This window comes from Tyto alba, unplaced genomic scaffold (genome assembly GCF_018691265.1).
Source record: "Tyto alba isolate M040663 unplaced genomic scaffold, T.alba_DEE_v4.0 Super-Scaffold_28, whole genome shotgun sequence".
NCBI lineage: Eukaryota > Metazoa > Chordata > Aves > Strigiformes > Tytonidae > Tyto > Tyto alba.
In genome coordinates this window covers 11684024-11695891 of record NW_024881302.1, presented here as the reverse complement: position 1 = coordinate 11695891, position 11868 = coordinate 11684024, and the positions used below count along the sequence as shown (strand labels likewise).

The 11868-nt window shown below is 38.5% G+C and overlaps 1 protein-coding gene across 3 annotated transcripts in view; it reads right to left on the bottom strand.

Moving 5' to 3' along the window:
- Positions 1 to 5306: 5306 nt before the first annotated feature.
- Positions 5307 to 11868, bottom strand: part of SHISA9 (shisa family member 9) — a 197499-nt gene continuing 190937 nt past the window's right edge. For all 3 annotated transcript variants that reach the window (XM_032983575.1, XM_032983577.1, XM_032983574.2), the window contains one exon: positions 5307 to 7963. In XM_032983575.1, the coding sequence (XP_032839466.1) occupies positions 7593 to 7963 (371 nt within the window). In that variant the 3' untranslated portion in view covers positions 5307 to 7592. The remainder of the gene's footprint in view (positions 7964 to 11868) is intronic.

The window sequence follows — 11868 nt, the reverse complement described above, 5'->3', positions numbered from 1 at the left end:
GCACTGAAGTAAATTAGGGGTATAGATCCCATCTTCAAAAGAGATATAAGCCCCCTACAATGTAGCAGGGCAGTTAGGTGGATTTTCCAAATGAGTGTTACCACTTGATGGTGTTGCAAACATAAATGTTCTAGTGAGTCAGGCTCCAAAGGTCAAGCAATTGATGTGGAAAATCCTGTAAAATGTGTGTGTGCATACATGTGTACACAGAGAGAAGGTGTTTTTTCTGGGACTACTGCTACTGGTATGGAAGCTGAGAGCCCAACTGAGATGCTGGTTGTGAGGAGATGCTCAGGAAGACTGCAGGAGTTCACTGGAGAGTATCAGTTTTGAAAATACCACCCAGTTCTCCTGACCTCTTGAAATGAGTGGTGGAAAATAGCCACCAAACCATGGCATAATGGCAAAGCCAGTACTGATGCCACAGTAGTCCAGTCTATCTTTGTGTCTTGAAATTGTATGACTTTTTTTATTCCTAGTATATGAAGGAGTGGACAGGATGTCTCAGTGCTCAGTAGTCAGTGCTGTCCCCTACAGAGTATGTATGAAAAATCCCTACTGAAGTATAACACTGCTCTGAAAAGAGACAGAAAAGTAGGCATCCTTGAGCTCTCTCCTTACCCCTGTAAGGACAAAGCAAAACCTAGTTTCTTGTCACCGTGGCAAGGAAAAAGAGCACAATTATCATATTTTTGCAATGTTTTTGTTGCTTAAAGAACTAAGTAGTAGGTAAAGTGCTCTTTCCCTTGGGGACCAATTACTTCGAGGTATTATATGCACTAACATTGGCAAAAGTCCCTCAAATAATAACTACTGTAATCAAAATGTTAGTGTGAGCCCAAATACCAGAGAGTGAAAATAAGGCAAACAGCTTCATGCAGTAAAAAGAAGGTGTTTCTGCTCAGGGGGTATTAGTGGCTCCACTGACACATCTGCTGCTTGGTAGGACTTGTTTCCTTCACAAAATAATCCTGCCAATGACCACTGAAAAGGCTTGTGATTATTCCCATTTTTCAGTTCTGGTTTATAGCTGAACCTCGGACTGAGCAGCAGCACTGCCTGACAGTCTCTTGATTTGAAATCATCACTGTTGATAGCCTATTGTACTCCCAGCCTTATTTATTGCGAGGGATGCACGCAACACTTGGTGTGCAGGTTCAGAAGATGAACTGCCAGTGCAACATCAACCGCTATTAACAAGCAGCTATGCCTCTTATTATTTAAACACAGGCGAATTTGCTAAGTGAAGGAAGCTAGCATTGAGTTGAACAGACAAGGTGCAACTGTGTGTGTAAGTGTATTGTTAAAGCCCTGGATAGACAAAGAAAGTAATGCTACCTTTACTAAAAAAAAAGGCATTTTGCAAAATGATTCTGTTTTGGGATGCAAAATTGCCCTCAAGTTACCTGCAGAGAAAGACAAATAAAAAGAGCCTCATCATGCATCTGTGAACGACCAAACTTACTATTGCGTTGCTTCATGCGCTTAGGTACAAGTAGCATCTCATTCTTTTCTCATATTTGAAACCAGAGCAGCAGTGATAGATTGGGATTTTAGACCTATCTCAGCCTCAGCTGAACTTGAATCCGAAGCTTCTGCTTCACAGCAAGGGGCCCTAAACTCTGAAGGTGAAAAATTAAATGAAACTGAACACTTTGCTTTGACACAACACCATTCATTACCTTGCCAGAAGAGGAGTTCTGGGATGGGGAGGGCCTATCCAGGGAGACTTGGCCTGTTCAGACATTGTTTATTTGGCAGTTTCTGACACAGGAAAAATCAGGGTCAGGACTGATTTTATTCCAGTGTCAAAAAGTGTAATTTGTTGTCACTGGTGACCAATATATGTTATATTTTGTTAATCTGGTAAGGCTAGCACAGCTGAGCAAGATGCGTCAAATTCTTCATGGCGCATCTTCTACAGAAGTGTTTACTAGGTCAAATCAACTGCATTTGTCTGACAACAGATTTTGTGCCGATACAGGATATAACCAGTATCCTAATTTGGTCCTAACTTTCATTAATGCAGCTGGATGTGGAAGAAAAGCCAGGTTTAACACTCATGTTTCAGATTGAGTTGGCAGGTATGAGGACACATCTTACTTGCAGACTGAACAAATTGAAGTCTGGAAATCTCTAAAGCATGAAGCATGAATTCCAAGAACTGTTTTTTACAGCCACTTTTCAAATTAGAGCTGTATGTTGGTGTTTACATTGAAAGTTTTCCCCTGGGGTTTCAGCTGTAATAGCATTTGCTGGCTTTTTTTTCCCATCTGTAGGCTGAGATTAATGTGCTATTATGTCACATTTTTCAAATGAATAGATTTAGTGGTTTAGCATAAAACATTGAAGTTTATCTTCGCTCATTAGTCACACTCATCTGCCATTGCCCTCCTAAACATGGTCCTACACAATGTATACCAGGAGAGCCAGCTGGGCTGATTGTGCAGTTTGCTAAAGCAGAGCACGAGTGCTACAAGAGGTGCACTCTGTGAGTAATAACCCAAGCTGCCAATGACAAATTCACATTGCACAGTCTCTTTCTTCATTTCTTCTAATGTCACCCCTTGACATTAAGCCTGTTGTTGAGAAAGCACCGCTCATGTTGTCCGCAAATATTAGAAATAAGCTTGAGTTTGAATCTTAAACTGTCAGGTTAGACTCCTGTGCTCTTCTATGGTCAGCCTGTGGGAACTGCAGAATATGGGATGAAGGATCATCTTGTACATCTCTCCTCTTCAGGTGGGCGGCAGCTGGACCTGTGGTCAGAACCTGATAGGAATGTAATGTAAATGCACATCTTGTAAACCACAACAGTGTCATGATTCCAGGTGACTTTTGGAATAATGCCATTACATGCTACACCTTCCGCCAAATTACTGGTAAAATGATAATTTTATCTACAATTAGGAAACCTCAGATTTTGTTCTCCCAAACCAGTCTCCTTTCTAGAAGAATAGTTACCAGGAATTTTCTGAGTAATTCCTGATATTTAATACAGCCAATAACATTAATAATAGTTTTACCCTTTTAGGACTTTGTTATTAAATTAATATAGGATTTTTTATTTTCCTTTTTAAAATTGGGATTTTAATGTATTCTGGAAGCTATTTCTTACTGATCATGTAATGGTATTTTAGAAACAATACAGAGAGCAAGTTGTTGTATAACTTGAAATGAACAGGACTTTCATTCAGTCCTTTTTGGCTAAAACCAGCTTTCATACCCAAGCTAGCGTGGCTTCTGTACCACTATCTCTGTATTATATTAATGCTGAAATAAATGCCAAAAGTTATCTAAAGTCATATATAATCAATAGACACAATAATATGATTTTCCCACTCACAAAAGTAACAATGCTCACTTTTTAGTAATGTGGTACTCACCCTATTTTCACATTGTCAGCACTGGGTGATACATGAGATGATATCTAATACACTAATGCTTCCTGTCATAACTGGTTTTAGCAAAATAAATTTATCCATGCCAAATAGAAAGAAGATATAATTACAGTAAAGATTGACTTTATCACTGAAAGTCCTTCATGTATTTAAGTATAGACACCAGGATTAAATAAAGTGCACACGACTGTGTGCAAAAGGGATTTGTGGACTAGGGTTATTTATTTGGTACACAAAATTCAATAACCATTCTATAAGAATAGAGCAAAGCATGAATCTTTTCCCAGATCTATTCAAATCTAAAGTCTGAGTCCTGGAGACACTTTTTAGGTGCAGTGTGAAGTGTCATGAAACCTGATTCTGTATTTATGTAAGTCACCATGTCTTCAGCTTGTGTAAACTGAAGATCGTGCTTAAGAGATTTAGTCACAAGAACAGATGTTTCCAGGGTAAAGGGGCCTGAAACTGATAACTTTTATACTTTTAGACTTCACAGCTCTGTATATGAAACATCTTCATTTCTTGGCAATACATTTTTTTGCTTGTAGTGTAGTGCATCTCTATTAATATCAAAGAACCTTATGGAAGAAATGCTTATGGGAACCCAGTGCAATTCTTGCTCATGGTAACAAAAAGTTCAAGCTAACTTAAAAGAACCATGCGGAGACACAAAATCAGATGCAGGGATTTTTTTGGAGGTTCTTTTTTTTTCACATATCTCAAAGAACAAATTCCCATGCAGAGGCACTTCTAGCAAAGTGGTTGTCCTTTTTGACCCCCATGATTCCAGTGAGGAATTTGCTGATAGAAACAACGGGCAAATTAGATGGGTTGGTGATGGAGATGTAACATTAAGTTGTGTCTACCATAGATTAGGCTTGTACTCCCTGGGCTGCTCAGATTTCCCTTCGGATTGCAGGGCTTCCCAAAATTTTTCTGGTGCTGCGGGCACACCCCATGTATCTCCTGAGCCCCCTGGCAGAATGAGGTTGTTTCTGCAGTTGTACTTGAGGCAGGGAAATGCTCCTATAGCTTGAGGTGGGGTTTTACAGACTATTTCATGCAAGCCATAAAGGCATATAATGAAAATGAGACATTTCTACTGTTTAAAAAGGTTAACTCCAGCTACTTCTGAATTGATGTTTTCCTCTGATAATGTGTCATGGCTTCCTAGGAATCATAAATTGTCTAAAGAATCTGCATCAAGTCATGTGTAAAGTTGATTCTGAGCTAGGTATCCTGATCCTTCATTTCTTCGGAAATTCATCCAATATCATTGCAGCTAAGCAAAGAGAAGTAGCTACCCAAAGACTCTCCTTTCTGAGGTTCTGTTCATTGTCAGGTTTATGAGTCATTAGCAGTACTGTAAAGGGCTTTCTGTTCCAGCAGACTTGGTATACAAATGTTGTGTACAGGTTTTCTGTAATGAACACATAAAAATTGTGAAGCAATATACACTAGTGTTTCATCTGTTCTTACTGGGTAGTCCAAATGCTGGGATGTGGCTGAAGCTTATTGCAGAACTCCAATGCATGCATGAAGATCAGGATCTGGCCCTGTGCATGCTTACCTTTTTTTCATTCCTCAAAACTGTAACTAACTGAGCAAGTGAGACAGATGATGTGTGGTGCTTGGAAGCTTACAGGGCAATGGAGCTTTGCAAGGCTTGCATGCCTTGTGTGCATTATGTTACATTGCCTGTAGCAGGCCTTGCACATATGTAACACATACAACATGCAGCTGCTTTCCAAAAAACCTTTTGTTCACAACACTACTAATGGCAGAGTCAAATCATCATCTGTGCTGAGATGAGCCCCACTGGCTGCAGTGAGAGGCTCCAGAAGCTCAGTCAATACTCGAAAATTGCCTAAAGATACAAGTTTAGGAATGAGCCAGCAAGCTGGATTCACATAGAATCAGTTTTATTGCCAGGTAAGAAATTCATATTAATATAGTGAATACATATGTTTACAAATAAACATTCTTAAAAAACAAACAAACATTTTATTGTAGGAAGTATTATTGGTATCATAAACTCTGTAGTTAACAAGTATTAACACGGGTTTACTTACAGAACATACAGTTACTAAAATATTTCCACATAAAATATGCTCAAGTTACACGAAACCTGTGTGAATTAGAGTGCAGCTGTAATGTGTATCTAAAGCATATGGAATAACAGCAACATTCCATAGAGGGTCAAATTAAGTCAGCCAGTTGTGAAGGCAGTAAAGAATAAAGGAATGAAAGTAAGATAATGGAGAATCTGGGTTGTGTGCAAAGTATTTGTCCCATGGGCTTTGTCCACTTCTGATAGTCTTAAAACATATGATCGTACAATTTAGCAGCACACTTATGGAAAGATGCCGGTTCTCTCAGGATGCAAATCAATCTCGATATAGCTAAAAAAGTGGTCTCTCCATTTAACCACATTTCAAATTCTTAGCCCTTGTATCCTTGACTAAGAAGAAACACTGCCAGTCAGTTGAGCACAGTAAGAAATGCCACTTCCAATTCTTACAACAGAACAGTTCTCACTCCTCCCTGCATACTCTTCCAAAACTAATCTCCAGAAGAATTTACAGCTGGTGAGAACACAACTGTAATAAGATAGCTAGTGAGAATTTAGCCAAATGACTTGTTCTGGGGGAAGGGCAGGAATTTAGGTGAAAGACTGTGTTGCCTGCCAGCAGGCTGTTGCAGCACTGCCATCCCATTCCCAACTCTATCTCTTTGTGGATGTGCCAAAGCCTTTACAGGCCTAGGACTGTGAGTCTACTACCAGTGCCCAATTCAAGAGTTGTTTTACTCATACGAACAAGGCATCCAGCTCATCAGAACCACAGTCAAGACCATGAGTCCAATTGTTTATGTAGTTTAAACCCAGATCTCTTTGACGTTTGAGGCTAGTCTGTTAGCCTCTTCTGCCAAATAGTCCACCAAGAGGGAATGCCACTATAGAAAGCCAAAAGATAGAGACAATATACCATATAACATTTAGTTGAACTACAAAGAACTACCATGGCTAAAAGCAAATACAAAATGAGAGACTACAGGGAAAAAGTTTAAATTGGGAAAATGGAGGGGCTAACTAAATAGTCTTGACTGTGCAACCACTGAGTGGAGATGTAGTCCAGTTTCCCTTCCAGACAAACAGAGGAGGCTGAGCAGGGCAGAACCCTTGTCATCCTTAGCAAAACATGAGGAAATAGCATAAAGGAACAGAGGGGTCACTTTGAGTAACAAGACTGTCATTGAACAATAGTAATACAGTAAAGGCACCACCCACGCTTAATTTCAGTCTGAAGCAATTGAAGATAGGCAAAACATTTAGGTGAAGAAAAAGTCCTGACAATCTGCAAAGTGAGAATTGTTATCATCTGCCTGAAAACAGGAGGACTGAGAGGGAATATTCTGATGCCCTTATTCCCCCAGCAGCTTTCTGTGTCATATGATATGTCTCTTCTTATTTTGGAGGTTCCCAAAAATTTCAAATCAAATGAAGTAAACTGAAATAAAATCTTCTGCTGTTTGTTATCATCCTGCAGAATTATCTACCAGCCAGAAAGGTCCCATATGCTCTTAATCATAACAGTCTTCATAAATTCCTTGTGAAAGAGTCTTTGTCCCTTATTGTATATGTATTTTTTGCACTTTCTATAGGATGGTGTGAAGGTACAATAATAGATGTTAGGAGTTGTACCAAGATTTTTGCTCTTGGCTTTTCACAGGTCTATTGATTATTAATAGGCTTTATACAAAATTCCTCTCTGAAATAATATATTACAGTATGTTGTTCTTTCTTCCTCTGTCTCAAGGCAGGAACATAGTGTAAGTGTTTAAGCAGACATAAAGTTTCTCTAGATTGTGCTACTTCTCATCATGGATTTTAGTTTCAAGTAAAAAAATTTAGTCACAAGGGTTTGTGTTCCATTGTGAAATACAAATGGAGTTTATAATTCAACCTTCAGTGTGTATTGCTGAATGGTATTAACCCAGTCTTCGGCCTGAAGTTGGCTGGATACCAAGAGTGTCCAGGCAGAAGTTCCTTCTTTCCGTTTCCTTTTTTTTATTTTATTTTATATTTTTGAATTTATTTTTTGCCTTTCAGGTGAGTGTTTGTGTTGTGTGTGTACTTGCATGTGATTTTTAAAGGATGTCATTAAAAAAAAAAAAAAAAGGAAAACAAACTCAAACAGTTACTTCTGTCTTGCTGTTAGTTATGAAGTATGGCTGTGGGCCCAAATAATGCTGGCTCCGGGTTGTCAGTGGGTCACTTAACGTTGGGTCCACCATACCATGCTTCCCCTTGTTTGTGTATGCTTGCCGTCTAAGAGACTGGTCGTTGGGATCCCAGGTCTTGTAGTGGGAATTGTAACCTAACGGGTGTGTGTGGATCTTTGCGATTTTGGATTTCTGCCCGTTCTGTTTGGTTAGGCCACTGTCGATTGTGTAAGCTCTGTCATCATCTAGGCGCACTGGATGGAGTGGCAGGCTCCCCTTGGCAGCCAGTTCTGCAAGATGTCGGCGTTTGGTGTAGAAGTCATCGTTGACTTTGTCAGCTATTTGGATTTAAAAGGAGGAGGGGACAAAAAAATCAGTTGGACACAAGAAAAATGGTACATAGTTTACAGTAGGTCATGCACAGTTAAATCTGTGGAGCAGATACAGTTACAGGTACATCAGTAGGAGAAATTCATGCCACCTCCCACCCTTTATTTTCTTTCTGTAGTATATTTTTGGATGACATTATGCTAGGCTTTTCATATATGTAGACAAAGACCTGATGCCCTTTAACAAAAGACTGTCCCTGCCCCAAATCACTCAGGTTGTGCTAACATTTACATTATGGGGACAGGTCCTATGAATCTTACTGCTGCTTATCTCATGTAGCATAGGAAGTTTGTGAAGTGCTCAGAAATAAACTGACTTTCTTGGAAATATTGGGGCATCTTGGGATGCTCTGTTGTATCAGAGCACATCCCTTTAAATGCAAAGTATCATATGGGTGTTTAACTAAGCCAGTTATAAGGTCCAATGGTGTTTGAGTTGGACCCGTTTCTGTTGAATAACTCCGTAAGGCAAAACGAAGAATGGGATCTTTTCTTCTAAATGGTTGCAAGTTCACTAATGCTTTATGGGGCTGAAAATACTTTGCGTTGCTGAAGGTTAGGTATTTACCCTGTGATTTTACAGACAATGAAAATTCTAAATTCCAGGTTCTGACATTGTTTTCTGGGGGTAGTGCCACTAGGAAATACTGCAATAGCCCTGCCAACAAATACCGCATTGCAGTTCTCAAATTAGGGTTTTGACCTCTGCAATTTCCTGGACAAGTGTCTTCCAGTGCATGCTTTTGCTCAAGCTTCATTCTTGTTATTGCTGGCATTTATTTGGCCTTGCTTAAAAGTATGAACCATGCTCAGGAAGCTGAAGGTGTTCTGCAGCAGTCCAGCAATTCATTTCAATTTTGAGACTGAGTATCAGGGCTTTAAGGGGAGCTTAACTGCATTTCATTTTTTAAGATCTTGCCTTTTATGTAAAGAGGGTTTATTTACCCCCTTCCAAAATCTAGATTTTTATATAAGATAGTGCCAAATATGTAGATCAACTAACATGGTGCTGTGTTAATCAGCAGTGGTGAGCTTTGAATATATGATTGTGTCAGCTGTGATTTGATTTTCACTTTACCCTGGCTAGATCTGTCCATTTTCCTTGAAGCTATGCCATGTAAGGTTTCTCTGCAGAAGTCTTGTACTGTACAGCTGTCTGTATAGCTCAGCTCTTCTTGTCTTCATGATGTGTAGGTTTTTAATTCCCTGCACTGTTTTTCTTTATTTTCCCTCTTTTTCTCTCTCCTGTATTGCTAGGAGGCTTTTGTTGCACTCTGAACTTTCTCCTTCTCTGTAGTTCTTAATTGGATCTTTATGCAAGGCAGTAGAATACCCATGAGCACCATGTTAATCATCAAGATCAGGCTTCAGTTCTGCATCCCCCTTGTCCTGGCCCCTCAACAGGGAGGAATATTGTCAAACACAGTTGCTGTTTATCATCTCGTGACATTTTTTATATAATGACTATGTGACTGGACTTTGCTCTTAAATCCTTAATTTTGTCATTAAGAGGCGTTTCCTCTTCAATGAACTGAAATTGCTCTTGTCTGTGCTATAAAATTAGGTTTTGTATGTTCTACCCATCTCTATCTGTCTCTTTTTTAAATTGATGAGTGAATGCTTTTCTGTATCATACAGGTGTCTTCTGTTTTAAACAAATCACAGAATGTAGATAATGGCCTGCTCTAATTTCAGTACAGGATGTGCAGTTGCAATTGCCGATAGACCTGTAATGTGTTACAAAGAGAACCTGCTAAGTTCTGCTTTGATTTTGGGGTGAGTTGCTTCACTTAGAGATCTCTAATCTGAATAATCAAGAAGTATCTGTTTCTCCTTGGAAGAGCTTCTTCCAGTTCTAAATGTGGCTTCTCCTTTTAACTGTTAATATCTACTGAATGCCACAAAACAGTATTACATATAAGTTGAATATAAACAGAAGGGAAATGAAGTCTGTATTGCTAATTTCTCATTAATCTGTTATCAGTAATCAAGAAAAACAGTTGCAAAAAAGGCATATTGAATATCCACACAAGTATTTATTTGTATAAATTTTTACATCAAAGGTACTGCAAGTCAGCTGGTTAGGGGAGCAAACTTCTTTATCTTATGACTTAGACCTTGTCTGTATATGAAAGGTCACACTCGCTTATGTAATTTAGATTCAACATAGTTAATTATGTCCAGCTCCTAATCTAGATACATTTGTCTGCCTATTTCACATTTAAATTGAGTTAATTTGTATAGAAAAATTAAAAACTAAGCTAATCTCATGTAAGGATAAATTTCTAAGTTTGTACTTTTACTTTCCTTAGTTAAATTGCAGCAATTTGTCTTATGTAACCAAGATCTTTGGTGATCAAATACAAGGTAAATAATGACTTCTCTTTGGAAAAATAACAGTGGTGATGCAGTTATGTAAATAATGACACAAAATTGCAGATATTTTCATTGCCTGATTTTTTGTGCCATTTTTCTCTTTTATATGGCTAAGTGAAAAAGGCCATGACCAGCTCAGGTTACTTCCTTAGTTTCTTATTAATTTTTCTCTCTTGTACCTTTTCCCACCACCAGCAATGGTGCTGGGTCTCTGAATTTCATCAGACATCAGGTATGTTACTCAGATCTCCAAACACATCAAGACTGATGTTCTCACAGAAGCGTAAATTGTATTACTGTTGCATATAAACAACACCACCGCTGTAAAAACTAAGCATGGAGGAAATCAGCCCCATAAGGACTGTGTCTATGACACATCTGTGAGATTGATTATGCTCTTGTTTATGCCATGTTATACGTAAAATTTTCAACTCTTTATTTCTTATGGAAGATCATACAGAAAGTGAAATTATGTATTCTGTAAATATGGTTACATTAAAGTTGCTTTAACTAATTTAGTCCATAGTCCCTTTCTAGGGACTTCTCAACTGTTGTCTGGAAACTGGGCTTGGAGAGAATAAACCAGGCTTTGATCTGTAAATCCCTGTCAACAAAGTCAAGCAGAAAGCTGGCAAGCATATGATGAATGGCTGATTGCATGCATTTTGTGTGGCAGTGACAGTGTGGGTGAGCTGCTGTTTGTATTTGTACTGATCAAATAATGTTTTGCAGGGTTTTTCCTGAGAATTTCTTACATATGCCTAGGAGTTAAATGCTAACAGTGAAAGCCAGCCTCTTTATCTAATGTTTTAACCTCTTTAAAACAGTTTTCTTTCAGCACACACATGCAGGGTTACACATAGGCAAATGTACCAGAATTGGGTGGGGGAAAATACCATTGTAGCAAATATGTAGCAAAAAAAGCCCAAAACCAAATCATTGATAAAACCAAGTTGTTCAGTTGTTCAACTGGGATTTTGGCAAGTCTTGAAGCAGTCCTCATTCTTTCATACTGACTAGATTATAGGTTTTATAATATCAGTGTGCTATGCCCCAGTGTGAGTGACCTGATGTTAGCATAGTGCAGAAACAGGTTTTTTAATTTTGATTTTCAAAGCAGAAAAGATTCAGAAGAGTAATATTGAGCATGGTTTTGTAACAAATAATTTACCAGGAAAAGCATATTTATAGCATGCTGATGCCAGCTACTTTAAAAATCAACTGTGAGTTTCAGGAAGTTCATTTTTCTTCTTAACCAGGCCCTATAAATATTTTGTGGACTTTAAACATGCAAAGAGACATTTTGGAGTTACAGGATGGATTTATTATGTGACCCTGGGTACATAACTCAACTTCCCTCTGTGTTAGTTTCACCAGTTGTAAAAAGAGCTGTTAACACATTGGAGGAGGTAGTTAAGTATTATGAAGTTTAATTTGTAGAGTACACTGATTTTTCAGATGAAAGGTGCTATAGAAGC